At 37.9% G+C, this 24,431-nt stretch overlaps 1 protein-coding gene across 1 annotated transcript in view; it reads left to right on the top strand.

Annotated features, from left to right (window-relative positions):
• TNKS (tankyrase) overlaps positions 1–24,431 on the top strand; it is a 106,267-nt gene that overhangs the window by 48,153 nt on the left and 33,683 nt on the right. Inside the window, exons 5-9 of the mRNA XM_042812459.1 lie at positions 5,169–5,205; positions 6,091–6,166; positions 20,709–20,803; positions 23,047–23,113; positions 23,521–23,707. Coding sequence (XP_042668393.1) covers positions 5,169–5,205; positions 6,091–6,166; positions 20,709–20,803; positions 23,047–23,113; positions 23,521–23,707 — 462 coding nt within the window. The remainder of the gene's footprint in view (positions 1–5,168; positions 5,206–6,090; positions 6,167–20,708; positions 20,804–23,046; positions 23,114–23,520; positions 23,708–24,431) is intronic.

Genomic DNA, 24,431 nt, shown 5'->3' on the forward strand with positions numbered 1-24,431 from the left:
TGCAGTGTGCCTTTACCATTCAGGAATATTCTTCTGTTTAGTTCCTTTTATTTCCTTAGCTTCATCTTTGCATTCTGTGATTTAAGAGCAAGAAAATCTGAAACTCTTTGATAGAGGAACGTTTTCATCTTCCTGCTGTTGAGGTGTGAAGAGATAACATTTCTAACAAATAGGACAGCACTTCTGGAAAGAGTTTATGTGGGAAGCAGATGTCTGTTATGTGCTAGACATAAACTTAATGGTACTGCTATGATTTCAGATGTACCTAAGACCTTTTTGATATGCTATCTAACTCTTCTTGGAGACTAAACCCCACAAAGAATAAACATGCTGTTTATTCTTAGATAGGACTGCATCTAACAGCTGCAATTCCTCTTGTATGTTTAGGTGATATTCGTGCTTTGAATTAATGGTTTAATTGCCAAGAACCTTTTTCATTGCTTAAGACAGAAGTAGAGGTTTTACCAACCTGCACTGTACAGAGCTGCAGAGTTCTTGAAATGCTGCTTCCAGGCTGTCCTTAGAAGGCATTGTGTTTCTATAAGGCTGTATCAGGAATGCTTTGGTGTCCAGCTTTGTTCACCTGTCTGAAAGCTATTCCCTGTAAGATGTTGCCAGCCAAGTGATTTGGTAGAGTTGTGGCCAAGGCCAAATGATATTTTTTGTTCTAATTCCCACTTCCCTTTGAGGTGTGTTGCTAAAAGCATTCACTATCAAGTGAGGGTTGTCAGTTTTTAAAGTTTTTCTTACAAGTTGCTAACTTGTAATCATGCCCACAATTCCTCACTGGTCTCCAGCACAGGCAAAGTTAAGGTGCCACCTTTCCTCCTTGGAAATATCCTCCTTGTGTCTTTGGTGTGTTTACTCTCTGACAAGCTTAAAGTTAAGATCATTGCTGTTCTGTCTTTTAGCCTGTCACCTTATAAAATCAAACGACTTGCCTGTGAGATGTAGCTGAGTACAGATACGTAAGAGACGTAAAGATACTAACCCTTGACAAGTGAGAAGGGAATGTAATACTAAAATCCAAAATTATCTTGTTCATCTTTCTTATGTGTTTCTTATACTACTTAATTATAAGTACCTTTTCCCAAGGGATTATCTTTCAACATAGCTCCTTTTTTCCCCCTACGCTCTTAGGTGGTTACTCCCACAACCTTGTGCTTTTGGGATGGCAAAAATGCCTTGCTCTGATTTAACTTCACATTTTAGTCTCAATTGTTACTGTACATATAAGAAAAGTTAACTGTAGAGGGCAGTATTGATGAGTATTTTAATGGAGTGATCAGATCCTTCCAAAAGCAGTGACATTGAAAATAACATTGTAATTTCCTAGAAAAATCATGTTGAAGAAATCAAACAAAACAGAAAACTAATGGTCTATCACAAGCACTGAAAGCTTCTTATACCAATTATGACTTGACTATTTGTTTCAATACTTAGAATGAAAAGCATAGCTTGTGTGGATGTGCATTTACTCTTCAGTTCTAGATCTGAGAAGCCCTGGAGAATCAAATGAAATGTATGCTTTAGTTCATTTCCATGATATTTATTTCTTTACTAAACTCTGTTTGCATTCCAGTCTCTGTGTTCTTTGTAGCAACCCAAGTAGGGAATCTCCCATTTCTGCTCTGTACCATGTTTCTATGTTAGCTGAAATGTTGTGGGAGAGGGAGAAAAAGAGAGAGCCTCAACTTATTTCTTAGTGTAATTGCCTTGTAAAAAGCACTGTCTGTGCCATTCAGACAGCTTTTTCAGCTTGCAGTAGTTAGATGAAATTTCAGCACTTGGAGAGAGAGTGAAATAGGATTACTTGTTTCAAAATTATGCTTCAGGACTGATTCATTCTGTTTTTCCTGAAACTAGAAAATTTCTGTCTCCAAGGCATGCATATATGACTGATATTTCAGTCTCATGGTAAATTTAAAGGGTTCTAGTGAATTAAAACTGGAAATAGATTATTACTTGTAACTAACAGTGGAGTTGGTTTCTGCTGCACTGAAATTTTCTGTGGGACCCAGCTGTAGGAATACCATATGATTATGTATCACCAATTGGCATAAAAATAGAATAATGGCATCTTGAAGATTAAAGAAGCAAGATGAGCAGTCTGGCAGAGAAAAGCTCATGCAGTCTAGCTGCAAAAGACTAGAGGTGCTCCTTTACTTGCAGTTGCATCATCAAGCCAGAAAGCACAAACAAAAGGAATACCTTGGGAGCCCATAAAGCTTGCTGTTGGTGCATGCTTGTCTTCCATTCTGCTGTATCCAGTGCTCTTATTTGTGTATACATCCCCAGCCCAGGGTAGTCAGAGAGCAAGCAGTTGAAAATTGCTTGCCTCATTGGATTTGTTGGATCATGGTTTTGGCCATCTTTTTAGTGACAAGGGCAAACCAATGTTAACTTTCACATCTTTGGCAGAGAGACTTTGTGCCGTACAAAATATTGCTGCTAAAAGTCCTCTGTATTGATATTGTGATTGCAAGGATGTTTTTCTCTCAAAGCTAGCAATTACTAAGAGATTTGAAAAAGTAGCTCAGGCTGCTACCTGCGCTTTGTTCTGTAGATGCCCTTCTGCAAATCTATAAATCCTGACCTGCCCAACGGAGCTCTTTAAGAGATGTTATTAGTTTGGTTCAAGTCAAGCGTTTCTTGAACAGAAGCATTGCTTGAGGTTGGTAGTATGAGGTAGTATTCTTGTACTTCAGCTCGGAATTTGAAATTTGTCTTTGCCATGAGCACACATGGTTTATTTCTAAATGCTTTGCAAATAAATATTTCATTTGTTAGCTTCTCTCAGATGCCACCATCATCTCATTCTGCACCTACTGTCTGTGAAAGTTGCCAAAGGGCTTCTGCATCCAGTTACGTGCCAGGAGCTCCAGAAGAACAGAGAACCCTGTGTGATACATTTGGCTTTTTTTATTATTATTATTAAATGTGCCAGTGTGGTATCTGTGCAGTGTTACATATCACTTTGCAGAATGGGACAGCTCTTGGAGAGTAACAGCCAATTAAAATATATTGTTTTTTTAACGCATATCACAATATGGGAGAGCTGTGACAAATTTCAACAATAGCTTCCATGAACTTCAACACTACCTGTGATACTTTATTTTTGAAGTACTTAGTAAAAGTGACTAATTTACTTGAGTGTACAGTGGGACATTTTGAAATCCAGAGCCATGGCCAGGAGGGGGAACGACTCTTTACATGAATTAATAGTGACAGAACAAGGGGGAATGGTTTTAAACTAAGACAGGGGAGGTTTAGGTTAGATATTAGGAAGAAGTCTTTTACTCAGAAGGTGGTGACGCAATGGAACAGGTTGCCCAAGGAGGCTGTGGATGCTCCAACCTTGGAGGCATTCAAGGCCAGGCTCTGGACAGCCTGGTTTGGTGGTTGGCAACCGTGCGCATAGCAGGGGGGTTGAAACAAGATGATCATTGTGGTCCTTTTCAACCCAGGCCGTTCTATGATTCTGTGATTCCTTTTGGTCAGTAATGCTTTCGATAATAATGGTATTTGCAGAACAGGCTTTTGTGTAACAACTTACTGAGCGGTAAGGAAGGAAGAACGGTATTACACATGTCTAATGTAGTAGTATTCCAAAGGCTGGTTAGGGCTGCTAAATGCGCTGCCAAAACCACTGTAAACAGGTCTTTTAATCCTATTAGGTCTCTGAAGTGTTGATACAATACAGACCAATAACTCCTGCAGGAAATCCAGCTGCTTCAGATTGTTGCACAAGTAATAGTGTCTTCTTTTTTTTTTTTTTTTCTATTCACATGCTGGCCAGAGCTTTTCATTCACCACTGATTTGAAACACTTCACTGTGCCCAGTATTGCGTCTTCATAAAAACAAAAAGGAGAAATAGGGCTGATGTCTGGGTTGGGCTGCAGGATCCCCAGAGGGTGCTGGGGAATGGCAGTGAGCAGCTGGCCTCACACGCATCTTGGTGGCATTTCACCTCTTTGTGTGCCTGTTTTCAATATGAAATGCATAAAAAATCTTCCAAAAGCTAACATATGATTTTCATGGTATGCTGACAGGCGAGCAAAGCTGTCGTAGGGGCTTTTACTGTGAGGAGTCCTGCTCCAGGGGTACTTCGCAATGTAGCTGGACTCTGGTGTGGTGTTTCCCTTGGCCTGGCTGCCTCCCTTCTGTGCAATGTGTATTTCACTGGGGTCACGTTACAAATATGCGTATCAGACAGCACAAAGGTTTTCTGTCTTTTTGCAGGATGGCCTCACCTTCCTGCTTTCCTTACGACATTGTGATCTGAAGCTTTAATTCTCTGGCGGGTGTTATATGGTATATGTTTTTTGAGCCCTCTGTCTCTTGGCTCTAACGATACCCTTTGCTCTGTGACTTTATGAAGCTGCTTTTTCTAAATTCTGAACTTATCATGTTTCAGTAGAATATCCTCTCACTTCCACAGGTACTGTGCTCTCCTTAAAGTATTTGTATAATTTTTACTGCGTGTTGCAACACTATTCCCGACTGTTTTAATTCAGAATTTCAGATGTAAATGCTGCTTTAACATTACTAATGGTTGCCTCTAATATCGTTATCTCAAAGTCATGTAACAAAATCTCCTACAGAGTTTCATCTGTGCCTTCTATTTTAAATGCATATTTTCTTGGAAATCGGCAGATGATGGGCTGCTTGGGATTTTCTAATCGTTGCTCTTCTCAAGAGCTAGGTGAAGTTGAATATTCCCATTGAAATAGACCGAGGGCTTTGGAACACGGCAATTTGTACCTTTTAGAAAGCCGCACTGCCTTGCTTTTGTCTCAGAATTTATTATGCTTCCCAAGTATAATGTGACACAGTGAATAGGGCAGGGGGTGGGGACATCGTCTTCAGCTGACACACCGCTATCAGCGGGACTGTGTTTCTGGCCGTGAGATTTCACAGTCATTGGTCGTCCGAAGAAAGCCTTTCCATCTGAGGATTGGACAAGATGATGCGTCAGTTTGCTGCCCGTCTCCAAGGTACTGCTGATGCTGCCTCCACAAGCTGGCTAACGTCACAGCTCCATCACCCAGCGGGGTGTGGGCTTTTTTCTCCTCTCCTCTGTTTTAATTCTGTATTTGCTTCCTCCTGCATTTCTTAATCTGTCTTCTGCCAAATGCTAACAGCATGATATTTTGCAATCATTTAGGTGAATACAAGAAGGACGAACTCCTGGAAGCTGCTAGGTGAGTGCTGCTTAGAATATAAAGCATATTTTGGGGGTGGAAGGAGGAGAGGAAAAGAGATTTTCAGAACAGTGATGTTTTATCATCGCTTTTCCATGAAATGATGCAAACAAACCACTTAATTAGCATAAATCTCTTTGGACTTTCCAGTATGGTACAAACAGGAAAGCCTGTTTATGTAATTGAAATCCCCCATCGTGGTGATTATAAGGTTAATATTGAGATTTTTGCTTTAAGCTGCTGAAATCCTCTTTATCATTTTGTAACTGTTCTTTTCAGGGACAAATTAAATATTATAAATAATCCTTTAGGGGTTTTTGTTGTTGTTGGGGTTTTTTGTTTGTTTGTTTGTTTTTTTTACTACTATCTTGGGATTTATTTTGAAAATAGGCTTTACCAGAGAGAACATATGGAAGCCTATAGAAAAGGTGTAAAGTTCAGTCTTATATTCCAACGATGCTTTCATCCTTCCTTTTCATAGCACAAGACCATATTTATAGTCTATTTATCCTTCTGAAAAATGTCAAGATATTGGTATGTAATTATTCCAAATGTTGTGGGCTGTATGCGAGATAAAGGTATTTAATTCAGGAGAAGCAGTTCAGCAAATGGCTTTCAGAGGATCTGTAAAATTAGATAAAAGAAAATATAGGATGAGGTTAAGGAAATAAATGAAGTGTGTTTTTGCATCATCTATTATAATGTTATTTCCTGTAATTACCCTTGGTTTTTAAATGTTCAAAAAATCCTTTGGCCATTTGACATTCTCCCTGGCAGAGTACAGATTTCAATGTATGATACTTAGATGTCCAGCTCCTTAACAAATCTTTTGCAGAGAGCTGTGTTTTTTTCCCCTTTTCCTAATTCCCTCCTCTCGGTTTACAGGAGTGGTAATGAAGAAAAACTGATGGCTTTATTGACTCCTTTAAATGTGAACTGCCATGCAAGCGATGGGCGCAAGGTAAGTTAAATACCTGTTTTATACTTCCATTTTTTGAGAAAGTCCAATTTAACCATAGTGAGAAGCTTAGATGTATAAATCCAGACCATGTATTTGGGTGAAACCTAAATGATGCATTTTTTTAACCATCAAATTAAATGCTGTTGCACCTGACACTGGCAGTTGTGACAGACCAGCAGTCAGTAGATGTGGGTTTTGTTTGTCTTTTTTCTTTTAAATGCCAGACCCTGGCATATGTGTAAAGTGAGACCCTAGGACAAAACCAAAATCTACTGTTGCACTTGAATAACTGAGGGAGGGAAGCTGTTATTGTGTGTGAACATTGTCTGAGTGAGGCGATTTGTATTCAGCTTAGCCTCTAATGTGCTGCCACATAGACTGGCAGTGTATTGATGTGATTAACACCTTCTACATTTTCTTAAAATTTGCCTTATTGTTTTGACTTCCTCTGTCAGAGATATTTGAACAAGTTAAATTAAGGATTAGACTGAAACTGGAGGAGGGAAGAGCACAGTGAGAAGAAGATAGTACCGTTTATGATGGTTGAGACATGAAGATATTGGTCTGTCTAGACTGTTGGATTTTCAGACATTGCGGTTTTTATTTATTTATTTTTAAGTGTACCAGAACATTCCTAATCTGCATCTATTAATCAGGTCTCTCATGCGACCATGCATTTCACCCTTGGAGAGGAAAGCATGGGAATGTTTTTTCCTGTGTAGTGTGTTGGTGTGTAGTGTAGACCTCTGCCCTTTTTAGAGCATTTATGAAACTGCATGGTCCCACTGAAATCCGTGGAGATGCAGCAGTTTACAGTGTCTTTTCATTAAAAGACATTGCTGATTTTAAGGGATATGCTTGTGAAAATAACTCCAATTTTTAATACAATTTTAAACTGTTTTCTCAGTTGTGACAACTGTAATGCCTAGTATGTGGAAGAAAGCCCAGTCAGTTTTCAGATTGTTTACGTTTAGGACTGATCAAAATTTCAAATCTTTTAGATGTTTAAATCAGTTAACTTTATGACCTAGGAACAGTCAAAGAGGGGCTTTATTTAGTTTATCTGTATTGGAGTGGATGGAACACTCCACATATTTTAAGATTAAACATGCTGCCCGTTGTACTTAGCTTCTCTTTTTCATTTCTTTAAAGACTCTTCTGTTCAAATGAGGCTGCATTTGGATATGAATAGTGGACTGCGCTATAATAAAATGCTGTGATATGCAGCAATGCATTACTGAATAATTGAGTTACCTTAACTATTGATTTAAAGCCAAAGGTAGAGTTGTGATTTCTCTCGATGAGGAGAGGTATCAGGCCCTGCAGATATATCTTCTGCAATAATTCACTCTAAAATGAAGGGAAAAAGCTCTTATTAATTTAGTAGAAATTCATGTATTATTGGATCCTTTGAATTAGTTTGGAAATTTATGCTCAAAACTCAGCAAGCCTACTGCAGTTAAGATTATTCAATGATTTGTGTGTTTGGTTGTTAGCAAATGTATTGGTTATTAAAACTCCTTGAGAATTAAGGCTTACCATCTGTATTAATAAGCTTTTAAAATGATGCCTACCAGATATTCTTTTCATCATATATGTGCACACTGTTTTAAGGTAAAGTAAATCTCCACAGCAAGTGTGCTATGTAACTGTTCAATGTTTTAAGACATGACTTTCAGGTTCTGGGCATTTTATCTCCAAAAGTTCTACTGCAAGTGAAGGGAGCTTGTCAGTCTGCAGCATAGCTTTCATGTAAATCCAAGTCTCTCATGGGGTTGCTGCCTCCAGGTGATCTATGGTGATTTCCCCTAGCTGCAAATTTCTCCATTTCTGAAGATACATTTTTCATTTCTTGGTGGATTTCAATCCTTGAAGATTTTCAAGTCTCAAACTTAGCACAGCGTAAGGCAACAGACTCGGTAGGGTGTGAGGGCAGCATAGACATCTGTAGAAACTCCTGCACATTTCTCTGCTTTGTGTGTTAATCTGCTTTGCACACTTTGGAAATATCCAGCACTATTTTGCAAAGGGAACAATTCAGTTTTGTGGGTGAGGAAATTAAGGTGAGTCACAGTATTGATGTTTTGTGCTCAAGGCTGTGAATTTCCAGAAGGCGTCATCTGACAGCCATTGCACTGGAACTGCTGACAAAATAGCAGAACAGTCACTGTATGGTTGGTGCTGCTTTGTTTACTGATGTGTGCAGTTTGTTTTCTTTTCTGGAGATCTTTTCTGTGGAGTCTTTAAATTACCTGTGTGTGCTGAGAGCTGGTGTTCCTGAGTTTCCTACACACCAATCTGCAGGGAATGTGTGCATCACAACCAGATAAAAAGGATAGAACATCAAGACAGTAGCTTATTGGTCTGAAACCAACTTGTGTTGGAAATAACTAAGATTTCCTGCTTTCTGTGTGTTTCTTGCAGCCTTTTGGAAATACATTGATGGATTGATAGGTAGAGTCTGATTGTTAGTGGACGTACTGCTAGAACAGGTACAGATGGTGCTGATAACCACCGCTCCATTTGCTTAGCATAGAGATCAAGATTGAAAGAAGTGGAAACTAAAATTTCTTCTCTGCCAAGAGTAAGGTGAGATTACTTTGGCACAGTGGAGATGTTCGCATTGCTGAAGCTCTTGAACTGTTTGAAGAGAAGATTCACTCTCTGTTGCTAGTCTTGCCATTATTTTCTAGAGGGGAAAGTAAAGAAGTAAAGAAGAAAACTGTTTTCATACACTAGTGTATGAAAAGTACACTAAAGTGTTATTGCATACCAATAATAGTTGACGACCAAGAAAAATCAACAGTAATATCCTAGATAAACAACTATTTAGTCAAAATTGCCCATTACATAGCTTGATAAAGTATTGGCCTGTGTGTCTGTTGAACAAGAGCACAAACAGTATTGCACAAGTATCAAACTATACAATGCAATGTATGTAAATTGAAGTATTATACAAAGGAAAGATGTCAAAAGAACTGCTGTTTTGTTGTTGATGTTTTCTTTTCTAAACAATCTGTTTTCTAAAAGCGAGGCTTGAGTTAAAATAGTCATTTCAATGCCATTTAGTTTTGTTTTGATTTTCTTTTTTCAGGAGAACACTTGAAAAATAACAGAGATGTTAGGAATGTTACTGGAATAGGCTCCCCAGGGAGGTGCTTGAGTCACCATCCCTGAATATGTTTAAAATTCATTTGAATGTGGTGCTCAGGGACATGATTTAGCGGAGGATTGTTAGAGTTAGGGTAGTATGGTTAGGTTGTGGTTGGACTTGATGGTCTGTAAGGTCTTTTTCAACCTGAGCAATTCTATGATTCTATGATGTGGTGTTAATATTTAACATGTGACTGCCATTTTACGTCACTTCTACTTAGTATGCTTTGCAAAGTATTTGGTGAATCAAATTGGAACTTATTTAGACAGGATTCTCCTGGGTACATGCGTACTCCTGGTGTGTCTGAAATTTCACTGTCTCTAGATTCTGAGCTCTGCCAAACTCTGTTTATATAATGTATAGTTATAATGGTTTCTACAAGATAGGCTGCAATTGAAGTTAATGGGTGGTACTGAACTTTCGCACTGTTAAAAAGTCAAGCCACGTATTTAAGTGTCTACTGTGTATGGTAAGCAGGCTTTGGACACTTGCTTTAAAGTCTTTGTTACTGTTCCTCAAATTTTTCTTTTTTTTTGTCCAGAAGTACCTTTTGAAAACCAACTTTGGTGAATTTTCCAAGAATGTTGACTATCTAATAATCTAAAACAGCAAGATCCTGTGTTCTGCTGGAAGCTAAAACTGTGTGTATATATATATATTTTTTTTGCTGTGAGAGCTATATTTCTGATGTTACAACTGTCACAGCTTACCTAAGCAGGTAGTTAGTGTCAAAAGAGAGGCTTAAAATCTATCAGGGTTGCAGGTTGAGTTACAGCAATCTCTCAGCCTGCTCATTTCCTTCGAGAAGCTGTTATGGAAGCTTGAAAGGTGTCTGAGGAAGAAATTGATGTTGCATCTGTTATTTTCTTAAAATACAGAACTGTCTGAACTAGTAAAGACATTCTGGTTTTAGTAATTCAGATAAAAAATGTTATTTACAAGGCAAACTTCCTTCCCACATCATTTCTTGACAGCTTTCCAAAGTGAGCTACATCCAGCTGACATGGTAGCTATTAGCAGTGGAAGGATCTTTTTTTTTAGTTGGATTTTGCTGGATATGATATCCATCTCCTGATCTCTATTCCACATGTTCGAATCATGCTGGCGCTGAAGTATTCAAGTATATAAGCCTTGGTTGTTTTACAAGCATGTCTGCAATTTGGCAGTGTGTTTTTTCTACTCTTCGTGTTTATATTTTGTATGAACCACGTGTGGGGAAAAAAGGAGACAGCCATAGTGTCTTACCTGTGAACATCAGCTTGTCTCACATAAAATTGTCTGGCACAAGGCAGGGGTTTTTACCAAAAAGTGGTATAGAAAGCCATCCCTCCACAGCTCCATCGTTTACCTTCCTATAGCTTTGCTTCTTGCCTCACCTCTTTGAAACCAGAAACTTAGGAATTTCTGCTATTAGTGGTAAGGAGACTGTGAACCACACACTGCCATCCTTAGCCAGTGAAGGTCTATCCTGTATATGTGGCAATGATCCCACAAAGAAAAAGAAAAAAAAATATTTATTTATTTATTTATTTATTTAATAGGAGGTCATTGCTAGAGAGGGCATGTGTCCTACTTCATTTGATTTCACTGTAGTCTTCTGGCTCCCAGCACCAGGCTCTCATGACTTATTATGGTGCCTATCCAGTGTTTTTTCCTATGTCCTTAGACAGCCCTGACTCCAGAATGCCAGTAGCAGACCTTTGCATGAACCCTTTTGATAAATCAAAAGCTTGACTTTTGCATATATTATAAGAGACCATGTCTTTAGCTCTTTCCTTCTTGCCATACAGTCACTCATTTTTGTGTGCAGTGTGTGGAGTTCATGGGTGCAGGGTCGCAGATATAAGAAATCCATCTCTGAGAAGGTCTGCAATGCAGTGCTGGATATCACGCCCTCACCGTATTTCTTCTCTTGCCTCTCCTCTACTACTTCCTCTGTATGCATAGCCAGCTTAATCAGCCTGTGAAACAGGAGCTGAGAAACAGAAAATTAATCCTACCAGAACCAGGCGAGTTACCTCTTCCTTAACCACAGAGTCTTCCAGTCTCTTGCTGGTAAATGGATTTGCCAAGCCCTGTTTCATATTCTGACTGTTCTCAACTATTTTCAAGAAAAATTGTGCAGTTGAAAAGAAAATTGGCTTGCTTTCCAGTTTCTGAATCTGTATTGAGCAATCAATCCACGTTTTCACAAGCTTTTTCTTTGCAGTTGTTAAGCCTAGAAACTTTGACAGAGGTTGAGGTTCTCTGGTAATCAACTTGTCTCTAGGATCTGGGGAGATGAATTAAAATCCACCTATTGAAAGATTTGTGGTCAAACTGTGTTGTGACACTGTAAGCCTTTACAATTGAGTGTGTTTTTCTTTTGCTACGGCAGCAAAAATGAAAATTAATACCACATAAATGCATTGGTCTGTTTGTACTATAGATGATACGGGCTTTATTCATATGAATGTTGAATATCTTCTGGAATAATTTATTGAAACTTCACATGTAATACCAAGAGTATTGTTTAAATATTGTGAAAATGACACTTTTATAAAGATAAAGGATGCATATTTGAGCAAAAGTTAGGAGCATATACCTGACGCAAGGCAGTTCTGTCATAAACAATAGTAATTATGAATATATGTGAACTCTACACGTACATATATCATGTATAATAAAATATTTGGAGTCACAATTCACACATATTATTCCCTAAACTTTTATGAATTTTTTTCCAGCTGGAATGAATTGTATGTCGTGTTTGTATATCGGAAGTTTCCAGTCCCAGGGCTTTTCTGCAACACCAAATACTTGTGTTGGAGGATTGGAGCAAAGGAATCATACATAGAAATCAGAGAGCAAAAATAATAGGATTTTTGTTGAAAGCAGGCATCCTGACAGTGTATGTATTTGCGTGATTCAGACAGATGCTCTCTTAGTTTAATAATAACAGGTTTTAAAAAATCACTAACTAGAAAATATTTCTTGAAAAAGGCAGTTTCACACAATGCATCCAAAACATGTATTTCAGAATAACTCTGCAGGCTTTGCTGCATCTGCTTATTTGCTACGTTAAACTTCAGTCTGATTTTGATGAAGTACCACAAAACACGTTTGTGGATGTGAAAGGAATGTGGGAGGGCCATATAGTGTATATAAATACATATGCATTTATCTCCATATATATTTTTAAATTATACAATTATATATCTTTATACCCCTTTTTATATACTTAGCTGTGTGTACGTTGTGTGCATTTAAATGTGTGTGTGTGTGTATATCTCAGAGGTATGGCTAGGTAGTATGCTATTGCCTAGGGATAAATATGAGCCAGAGCACATCTGTTTTTCCAAGATAATTTTCTGGGGAATGAGAGAGGGTAGAAAGAACATCTGTTTCTGTTGAAAACAAAAATACTATTCTGAAAGCTAATTGTTTTAAAAATGTGTCATTGTCAAAATTCCCTATAGCATTTTTTTCTTACTTTGGAGATTTAAGAGGTATAGGTGGTCTTAAATTGTATTGCTGTACTCAGTAAGGGCTCCATGCCAATCAACTCTGTATGCTTTTATTCCATCTCAGATATAAAGTCACTTGCAGTACCTTGGTAAAGCAAGTCAAAAAAAGGGGGCAGCTTGGGGTTGGGTTACAAGTCATTATCCAGAGATCTGTTCCAGCCTCAGTTAATCTGTGATCCTTATGTACTCTTTCTTATGCCTTGTGATCCCATCTTGTTTCATCAGTCAAACATGGCAAAGTGGACAGTATGATTGTCCCTTGAATTTGTATATGTATGAATGACTTGGCTTCACTGCTATCTCTGGTGTCGCCTAATAGCCTGCATATAGCCCAAGGTGGTATATTCTGCATAAGATGTAAAACTGATCTACCTGCTCAGATTCTGTTATGAGCTCTTAAATTCTTTTTCTCAAATATTTTGTATATTTCAGTAAGTATCTCTTCTCATATTGTTTTCAGATACTATTCGAAGTGTCTAGGAAGAGAATGTGTTTTTGAAGATTGGGAGGAGATTGACTCTGTAGTCATTCTCTCTGTATTGATCTCTAAAAATCAGGAAGTCTCATTTGTTATGTCTTAGTGTGTTCTTCAGAATACCTCCAAGTTTGTTGGAAATAAACTTTTTTTCCTTCCATACCTGATCTGTATTCTCTTGATGACTAGATTCCCACAGGGGACAGCTTCTTGCTTTATGCTGTTCATCTTCTGTTGAGAAAACGAGTCAGATTGGTAGATTTGAGCAGAGTCATTTAGTATTTTATGCACATTAATTAAATGCTGTGATCTGGATTTGGCTGTCTGTTCACAGAGCATCCAGAGATTTGAGCAGTGATGTTTCTCCTATTACAATTTTGACTCCTTCCCTCCAAAGTGCTTGCTGAGGTTATACTTATGTTGCATGTGGGGCTCAGTCTGTGGACTTTATTCATTTCATTTATGCATATGGTTGACTCCAGGGAGTGCTGTAGATGCCATTTCTATCCTCTGTGTCACTTCCCTCTCAAAATTCTTGCACATGAGAGTTGCTGAGAAGCCAGTCATTCCATTTTCTCGCTGTTTTTCTCTTTTGAATGTGATATTAGAATTCATTGTGGCCTCTCTGCTGTCTGAATTTTCAGCCTACCATTGCCTTGTCCCACCAGGTTGTCCGATGGATTTTGTGATTCTGATAGATTTGAAGAAGGATTTGCTGCTTGCTTAAATTCCTTCAGCTACTCAATGCACAAACTATTTTTGCCTGCCTAATTGTATTTTAGTCCGCAAGATTTTGCGATCCTTGTGATTTCCCTTTAGCTTGTAAATTCAGCTATTTGAATAATTCCTTCTTAAGTGTAGTAATCTCTTTCAGTTTGCTGTTCAATCACACTGACTTCTTTTTGAAGTATTTCCTAGTAAAAAGTGCATTAGCACTGTGTTTATGTCATGATCTCTGTTAGTCTTCATGCTGTCTGTTTAAAAAAGAAACAAAACCAAAAACATTCTTAGCTACCTCTTTTAGTTGTTTTTTCCAAGCTTCCTAATTATTTCATAGCTCTCCTTTCTGAAGATTTGTGTGGCCACGCTCAATTATTTTACCAATCTTTCCCAAAGCGCCTGTGTTTTATGCCTTCCTTGCCTCTCTGTTTTCTCCCAGCTCATCAGTTGTCAGTTGTTAGCATAACCCCATCGTTGACTTCATAGTTTAGGTGGAGAGTTTAGCCATCAGTTTAATGCTAAATGAAAAGAACTGCAAATACTTAAGTGCAAGGAGAATTGTATTTATATAACCATTTCTAAAACTGTGGAATAAGTTGGTGGAACAGGGAGGAGACGAGCAGCAAAAGGTGAGGAAAGTGCCAAAATATGGCATTGTACTTAATGATGAATGTCATTGATGGACAAGAAAATTGAGGTAATTTGATTAGTCTTTTCTGAGTAGTATAATACACTTCTACTTATAAAAGATACTAAATTCTTACAGATGGAATTCTTTAGAATATTCTTTTTCTAATAACCATAACTTTTTAATTTCAAAGCATATTAAAATGAAGTACAAGGCAGATTCTCTATTTTGCAAGGCTGTATGAGTTCTGAAAGGGAACAGTGAAGTCTACTTGACTAGATTACAAATGCATTAAACTCTAAAACTTGTTAATTATCACAGTAATGAGAAAAGAACTTCTTTTTGTATCTAATTTTGTGAGTTATTTTAGACTTCGTTTTAATTTGATTCCAAAATATGAATTATAATTTTTTTTCACTCTCAGAAGTAGAGCTGGAATGCAATCAACTTGCAAATATTGTTCTTAACAGAGTTCATTCTCACCCCACATTCAATAAAATGAATAAAAAGTGTTGGCTTGAATGTCCTGTCAGCAGGATGTCCCATCAAGGCAACATTTTCTTAGAGGTATTTCTTCTTTCTTATTTCTGAACTTGAAGCTGAAATGTTTATAGTTGGAGGTAGAGAGAAGCAAAGTAAATACATAAAGACAGAGTGGGAGAAGTGGTAAAAACAATGAGAGGTGAAAAGAAAATGGAATAAATAATTGACTGCAGTAGGAAGATTTTGATAGCAAGTGGAAATAGAAGAGATTGAAACAACAAAAAATGCAGAGTATTGGTTCTGGGATGTTCCAGGGTGCATCCCTTTCACATTTTGTTAATGCTGCATGAAGATTACCACGGTCATGTGGTATGGCTTTTTGAAGAGGATGCTCTCATTAACAGTTGTGCTGCCATCAAGGTGTTCCTTGAAAAAGAGAGAACAACCGTGTGAGCAAGTAGCTAAAGAACAAGATTATATAGCTTCTGATTGGCTGACAAGGTAGATAAAAATGTATGTATTTGTTTTGAAACAAGGAAGAAAGTTGTCTTATTGTACTCTCTTGGAGTGGTAAGCTCTTGCAGTTTTACAGGCAGAAGGCTAAGGCTGTGGGCTATACTGGCTGTCACTAAGATGCTTTAAAAAACTGCAGGAGTTTGGCCGTCTTCGCTCAGTAGCTCAGACCAGCAAAAGTAGCAGTTGTTCTCTACACTAAACTTAAATCACATCTTCCACCGTGTGATTATTTATAATAAATAACAGATCCAGCTATTGAGGTGAGAACCTTTCGTGCCTGGTGTCTGTGTGTCTGGTCCACAAGCCCAGATATTTCTTCTGTAGCTGCTCCTTCAAGTACTAGTTATTTGAATACCCTCTGGTGACTTGGGTAAATGACCTTGCAGAGGCAGTTTCTTTTAGTCTCTGCCTTCACAAGAGGCAATGTGTCACCTCAGACTTATCCATTTTTCATTTAACTTTCTAACAGATTCCAAATAATGAAGGAACAAAAATGGCCCTCCTGGATGCAGTAATACTGCAAGTAATTCCCATATAGAGTTCTACCTTACCTCAGAGTATGTGTCCTTTCAGTGTTAAAAAACATTCTTTTCATTGTCATCAGCAGTGATAACATTAACATTTCCTTCAGAAGAGAGTAAGAGAGTGGTTGTTTCATCCTTCTGTAGCTCAGCAAGCTGCTGCTTCCTCAGCTGCCAGTGTCTGCTGCAGAAGTGTATGCTTCTCTGCTAATCCATTTCCTCTCTCCATGTTTTGCTGTGTTTATGTCACTGACTGCTGCCAGAGGTATATTCTGAGCTTCTGAATCTGGAAAAAACTGCAAATGCTGATTCATTGTAAAATCTCCCAAATTTGTTTTTCGTAATACATTTTTGTTCCCAATTTAAACCTTCATTTGCACATGAAAATGGAACAGATTCTCCTAAGAAACCAGTTTTCTGAGAATATTGCTGAAGTATTTCTGAAGAATGTTGCTTAGCTTTTCTGTTGAACTGCTCTAGCAAATGTTTAGTGGATTCACATATGTGCAATACAGGACAGTTTCAAGAATTGAGGGCTTTTGCTTTTTAATTAATTAATAATGGCATCAAGGGTCACTAATGCACCTTTTGTGGTGCACTAGGATCAGAAGTCAGAGTGGTGGTTCCCATTCAGAATTTCTCCCAGATATTTAGCATTACCCCTTTGGTCTCTGCTTCCAGGTCAGATCTTTGAATATGCACTCTGAAAGTAATGGCAGCAATTTAGTATGGAGGTGTTAGAGAACTGAGGTTCCTAATTAACCTTCAGAAAGCTGAGATGTCTTTTATCTCTTTGCCTTATCTGCTTTTTCTCATGGGTCAGATTGAGTTTAGCTTTTAAAGTTCATTTGGAACATGATTACTGCCTTCTGCCTCACACTGGCTCATTTGGTCCTGATACCTTTCTTGTAGGTTGTGATGATCCTTGAGGTTTGACTTTTTCCTTTTTTCTGAAGTAATCAAAAACAAGAGTTTTCTCTTTTGTATAGCTACTGTTAAGAGAGTAGCTTCCAAGCAAGCTACTTGGAGTAAGGATTTGTCATCCTGCTGTCAAGGATAATAATCTCCATAATTTTGAAAGTCAAATGTCAATGGAGAAACTTGCTGGGCAAGTTGACTGTGCTTCACTTGTGACATTTAGTAAAGCTCTCTGCAGATGAAAATTTCTTCTGCTGTGTAGTGCTGCAGTGCTGACATGTTTTCTCTCCTCTCAAGAAAGATGCCCTTGCCCTTTACCCTCTTGTGCTTCTGGGCACATCTTCCCCTTACCTGCCTCTGTTTCTGTGCTAGCAGGTAGAGTTTTTGAGCAGAAAAGTGAAAGCAGCTGTTTCTCACTCCTTCTGTTAACCTCTAAGAGGAAGAGGAATTGTTACTATTTCTTATGTTTTCCCCTGTGCAAGGCGATGCTTGTCATCTTTTTTCCTTTCCACTATCTCTGGAATCTGTGTAATTGAAAAAGCTCTGCTAATAAATCTTCTGCCTCTTACTTATCAATTCTTATCTCATACACATTCTAATACTTCAGAATGCTTTGGGAAGGTATGCCATTCATGATACATGCTTTGTACCACGACCCAGATGGTACAGCACCTGAATACATTTCTGAAGGTATTCAGTTTCAGGGAGAATTTCTTTACAATGAAAATATACTTTTTTTTTTTGTGAACTCAATGCAGTAGAACGCTTTTTTTCAGAGGTTGTTTCCTGTTATTTCAGAAAGAGTGAATTCTAAATTGTTGATTTTTTTGTAGCGTTTGGGATGACAACGTGTGAATGAGGGAATCACACTAGTTAAGATTATTATTGGATAGTGTAATATAGAGATTCTGCTGGCAGAGAGATGGAGCAGGCAAGAACACATGTGACTAGTTCTTAAAACAGTTCTGTAGTACTGATCATGTGTGATGTAACATCATTTCCTAAGGTCCTTCAGTTTAAAGTTACCCATGAAGTGAGATATCCAAAATCACTCTGAACCTGAAAATGCAGCTTTGCTCTGAGGCTGGGGGACATGTTACCATCTGAAAGCTACTGAAAACTCTTTTGCAAGATAGGCAGGGAAGCTGGTGGTGCTTGGAGCCAGCATTACCGTGTTGCCTGTGGCTTATTTGTTGAAACTGATTTTCTGATTTTAGTGAAGGTAGTTGCTCAGCAGCCTGCAGATTTGGCAATTCCTTGGTGCCTCCTTTGATTTGATGCAGGTGGGCAGGGGACAGCAAGACAAGAGGCAGCTGACTTTGAGCAGCTCATCAAGCCAGCTGTTGGTAAGAAAGCAGTGTGAAAAGCATTTAAGGCTCGATGGGAATTATATCAGGTTGTTGTACATACATTGTTTAAATCTAAAATTGCTTTTCTCGTATTCCCAGGCAATACATTTTCAAAAAGACCGCAGGCAAGAAATGGCTTGAGTATAAATTGCAGCAATGCAAGCTGACAGTGATTGCTATCTTGTGTGCAGGGATCTTACTTGAAATGCACAGTACCTGTTTTGACTCAATTACAGATGCCATAAAACTTTAAAATAATGTGAGCATATTACATGAGAGTCTACTTTACTTAATAAAAGTGGAGTTGTACTCTTCTTAATTACACTAGAATGTAAGAGAATGTGATTGGTTTGGTAATTGTGAATGTGAGTCTTAAAGGTAAATGCCCTCTGGGGATTCTTATTATTAAGCCTCTTGCCAGATAGCAAGCAAGCCAAGGTTGTTGGCTGCAGCTCAGTAACTCCTGTTGTTTTGGGGAAGGCATGGTTTGTTCATGGATCTCTGGTGTCTGTAGGATCTTGCTAAGGAAGAAAAGGAAGTAGCACACATTCCTGAAAGGCGGGGATGTGGGATATCGTTGCTTTGCTTCGTGTGACAACCAAAGCCATTGTCAGACTAAACAGTGCATGGGATATTTTTGTAACGTTAACAATGGCATACGTTTTACTCACACTTTCATTAGTGTTTATGATATGCAGGAACCAACTATTTTGTAATGGCAGCAGATGTGAAAGAATTTAATACCTTCTAGATCATTCCAGACTGTTAGTTCAGTAGTAGAAACCTTTCTAGAACAGAGTAAACGATCCTAACAACTTGAAAAGCCAAACAGCTACAGACTTCATTAGTTTTGGAGGTGGCTTTTTGTACTGTGGAGACACTTTAAGGATCTTCAGGTCAGAAATGTTAGAGATAGTCATTTTGAGTGTGTGTAGAAAATAGCACAGATGATTCTGAAGTTAAGTATTATAGAAGTTTGCATAACTGCTTTCTAGACTGAGTTATCTCAAAGTGTTTCTTAGAGACACCCTGTTCTGTCATTGCTGACAGTAGAAGCTGTGTCATCACTCTGGCATACAGGACACTTGGTATATGTCCAACTAGATGCTCTTTCTGAAGCAAAGTAGCAAGTTAAAACATTCAGACTGCTCCAAAGCATGGTCATGCGAAATGCATGTTAATTCCTGGAAATCCCTTTCATTTATGAATATATAGTGCTTGCTGCTGCTTCCCACAGATGAGACCATTTGTCTGGATTTGTTTTCATCTCTGTAACAGTGAGAATGTGATATCTCACCTGTAAGACTATATAATGATGTTTTAGTACCTACAGTAAATCTATACTTGGCTTAATAATGTGAGATATGTCTTTGTGTGTTCGGGCTGATTTAAGCATAGGGTTTTAATCAAATAGGAGTGCATTGTTTTATTATGTACTGCAAAATGAATAGTAAGAAAAATCCCTTTAAACTTGTCTGCTTCTCAACTTTGGGAAGGAGCAAACAGCAACAGCATCACCCGCTCATGCAAGTGATTAGTTCCTTAAGACTAAGTCTGCACACAAAACTTGTTTCATAATGAAAACTTAAAATAATAGAACATTGGAAATTATTATTGTCGACTTAAAAAGCTTTCATTATCAATTGTTAGTAATTAACTGTGGAGAAGGATGTTACTGTTATTCTGTTATTATGCTCTAAGTTGCATTAATACTGAAGATGTGTATTCTGCAGAAAACTGCGAACTGCGTACAGTTTGCTCTCTGTCTTAGCATAGTACACTGGCAAGATGCTGCAACTTGTTTGGTGCAGAGCTGAATATAAACACTCCTGCAATGGGATAATTTTGTTCTGCAGTCCAATTCTTGAACACTTACTGCAGGAAGACCACATGTAAGCAGTTTCACAATCTAAAGCTTGAACTGAGTAAATTTGCTCATGAAGCTTTAAAAAACACCAACTTAATTATGGCATTTAAAAATAAAACAAAATTCTAGCATTAATAACAAAATAAAAGCACAACAAAGAAGACATTGGACCATTATTTAAAATTAGAGAGATGTAGATTCTTCCCACCTCCAGGAACATGGATTTGGTTTGACAACAGGCAGGGCGTATACGTGTTATGTATTTGTTGACTTGGCCGATGACAGAAGAAAAGTGCAACTTAGCCTGATCCAATATGTAAGGGAAACAGAGTACTTTAATATTAGGAAATGAGGCACAGAACTCTGTGGCTCCCGTTCTTCACCTTGTTCTGTCTTATTTTACAGTCCACTCCTTTACATCTAGCAGCAGGCTATAACAGAGTACGAATAGTCCAACTTCTGCTTCAGCATGGTGCAGATGTTCACGCAAAGGACAAAGGGTATGTAAAGTGACTTCATTTATAATCCATTTGCAGCAGTGGTTTGCTATTAACCAAGGTGACAAGTTATTTCTCTGCTTAATGTTGAAACATAATCTCAGATACTTGGCTGAGAATGTGATGTTTGCTTTAAAAGTGTGTGTTTCATGATAAATAATCTTTTTTTACTCTCAAATAATAGAATAGGTTTGCCTGCCTTCCTTTTAAAGTTTCCTATTACACCTTTAATTTTTTCAAGACATTTTTCCTTGCATCCCTGCAAAGACTTTTCTGTGGTGTCATGGACTGGTATCCTAATTTTGGCAACAGTAGCAGGGAGAGGATGCATGAGCTCAGTGGAAAAAAAAAAAGTGCATTGAAAAATTTCTCCATAATTTAGACTTCTTTATGTCTTATTGCATATATACATGTGATATACATGTGGATGTAATTCCAAATCACATCAGTGATACCCATGGACTCAGAACAACAGGTTCTTAGAGATCTACCTTGAGTAACACTGCAAGCAAAAAGCAAGATGTACTAGAACCTAAACTTCCCTTTTTGCAGTGAGGACTCTAATGAAGTAAATTACAAGAAAAATTATGCAGCGGTCAGAAATCTGGAGCTACATATGGTACATTGTTAGCTATTTGATTCTAAAATATGAGGTGAATTTTCACAATGGTCAGATAGGACTAAGAAAGCTTAGTCCTAAGAGCAGAAAACAGACTTCAGGCATATGTTTCGTATTTGGGGCTTGTAGGGCTGTTAATGAGTGTTCTCTCCAGCTATCAGCAGGCTTGAGCCAGCCTACTATTAAAGAAGACTTTAAATTAACTCCCCAAAGTAGTCCTAAGCATACTTAAGCTCTTGAAGGTTAATTATTGTAGCACTTTATCTATGCATTTACCCTTAATGGCTTTGATTAAAATTGTCTTAGAATGCGTCATGACACATTATGTATGCCACAAAAGCACTAAAGATGCATGTAATACCTGTTGGTAGATCCAGACATTTTTAAGCAAGTTTAGGTATTTCCCACCATTCAGAAATTTGAGTGCAACTTTGTACAACGTTCCCACATAGATGGTTTAATGAGGCTGGAATGATCTACTTGAAAAGTATTGCCATGTGAAAAGTAATTAACTTGAGCTTGAGAAGAGGATAAGAAAGGGAAAGAAAACAGTTGCACATACCTTTAAACAATTCAAATACGCTAAGATATGTTTAACAGCCCTGTGAGTTCCCTCTCTTTTTTTGTTTTAGTGACACCATGTGATTGCAGTGTTTGGGGAGGGGTGGTGGGTTTTGTTTGTTTGTCGTTAGGTTGGTTTCCACTGTTTCATGTTAATAAATAATTTGTAAGTAAGCAAGCTAGTCTAGTGCTTGCTTTTCCAGTGCTCTTTTTGCTAACTGCAATTCTGGGAAACACTTGCTATTTTTCATAAATGGTGAAGGTTTAATTGTTGTTTTCAGTGTATTATGCATTCTGATTTGTTGAGCCATAACTAGCTTAGCTTGCTTGGCTTGAATTAAACTCTTCTGGTTTTCTGTAATAACTGTCCTCTGTGCATCTCCCTTCCAGTGCATGGCTTTCTTTTTATTACATATCTTGTGCTTGTAGCTAGATCACTTTCATTTATTTCACTAGTGTTATTTTTAAGTATGGCTCCAATAGTATAGCTGTACAGAAAACACATGGACCTTCTTATAAGTCTCTTGCAGGGATAAATAGGTAAGACTGTGAAAAATGCAGTAAAATGAAGTAATTCCACAGTTGGGAGCAGCATTTCAGTCTGCTGAGTGTGGATATCTGTACATTGTCAGAATATTCCCAGGAGTTGCACTAGCATTATCTGATGAGTTCTGCCTTTCATATGGCATTTTGTATAAGCAGGAATGCATGTTTAGGCTAGAACAGAATGTTGACTTCTCCTAAGCAAATTTAATGTGGAATGGGTTTCCCCCCTCCGCTTAGCTTCATGAAAGATAATTTTGAAGACAATTTATGCTAATCTTACTGGTAGATTAAATATCCGTCGCTTGCAAATTAAAAAAAAAAAAAAATGCTTTAATGCAACTTGTAAATAACGTATTTTTTGAGAACTTCAGGTATTTTCAGTTATTTGTCAATCTTAATTTTTAAATATCTTAATGTTTAGGTGTAATTTGATTTCAGTTGATCTCTCACTAAGGATTAAATAGTACTTTCTTCAAAAATGCCACTTGAATAAATTTGTCATTTGCCTTCTTTCATACAGTGGTCTTGTGCCTCTTCATAACGCATGTTCATATGGACACTATGAAGTTACAGAGCTACTACTTAAGGTAAGCAGGAGGACAGAAAGTGATTATTGTAAATTTAGATGTGTTTGAATTGCTCATGCCACATTTGAAAAGGAAGATCTCTTCCTTATTGGGTTTCAAGCATCCTGTAATTTTGAAAGCATGCGACTTCACAGCTGTGGTTTTTCTCTACCTGATTTATTTAGAGAGATTGTAGAGTTTAAGTAATCTGAATTAAAAAAAAAAAATCTGCTATTCTAGAAAAAAAAATACAAAAATTCCTTTTTTTTTTTTTCAGGATTCATCATGCTTTTGTACGCACAGATTTCTATAATTCATTTTGTGTGTTCATATGTGAAAGAATGGAACTAGTGTTTATAATGAAAACGTGCACTTTTAGTAGTTGAAGATGACTTCCTACTAACAAAAGGCTTTCTTTCCTGCACTAGCATGGCGCATGCGTTAATGCAATGGACCTCTGGCAATTTACTCCCTTGCACGAGGCTGCTTCCAAGAACCGTGTAGAAGTCTGCTCCCTCTTGCTGAGTCACGGTGCAGATCCCACATTAGTCAACTGCCACGGAAAGAGCGCGGTGGATATGGCTCCGACACCTGAGCTGAGGGAGAGGCTGACCTGTAAGTGTGTTCAGATTTGAAGCAGTTCTTGGTGGGTGTAAAGGGGTGCTTTTCTTTCAAAGCAACTGCTTCATAAATCACAGATAGATGCAAAGCAGCAAATAAATGGTAGATGCGTTTATTGTTTTGAAGTAGATACCTCTAATATGCCATGTTTCTTTAATGTCTGGTGGGTTTTTTTCCACACTTAACGTTTAAGGCCAGAAGATAGTGCTGAATAAGTGTCCACTGGTGATTTTTATACTTAAAGTCTCATCAAGCCACATAGGAATCTCTATGTTGGATCTATGAACGCTCAGAGTAACTTCCAGAAGGTATATAGCTTTGCTATGCAGGCTTGAATAGGGAGACATTCCAGCAGCTTCTTTTGTAGTCTTTGCAATCCTCATGCTGTTTGTATAATATGCTTCACCTTTCATCTGAATTTGTGTACCTTCATTTGCCCTCTTTTGGCAATTTGTTTTATCGTCATTATAAGCGGTGAAAGTGAGACAAGTGAAACAAGACATTATGGAGTTACAAAAAAGACCTTGAGAAGTACATTATGAACTCAGTTTTATATTGTTTCACTTGTAAGCTTTTGATTTTCTGTCACCTTTTGAGTATAGCAGGAGCCCCCTGATACGCTAAGAATGTGATCCTGCATGACTCAAAGTCACAGCTTGTCAGGTTGCTGTCTGTCACTGTTCTTTGCCTGGTAATGCAAAAAATGTGCTTTCCTAAA

This window comes from Centrocercus urophasianus, unplaced genomic scaffold (genome assembly GCF_019232065.1).
Source record: "Centrocercus urophasianus isolate 14NV4802_14NV808 unplaced genomic scaffold, USGS_Curo_1.0 seq_13, whole genome shotgun sequence".
Classification (NCBI taxonomy): domain Eukaryota; kingdom Metazoa; phylum Chordata; class Aves; order Galliformes; family Phasianidae; genus Centrocercus; species Centrocercus urophasianus.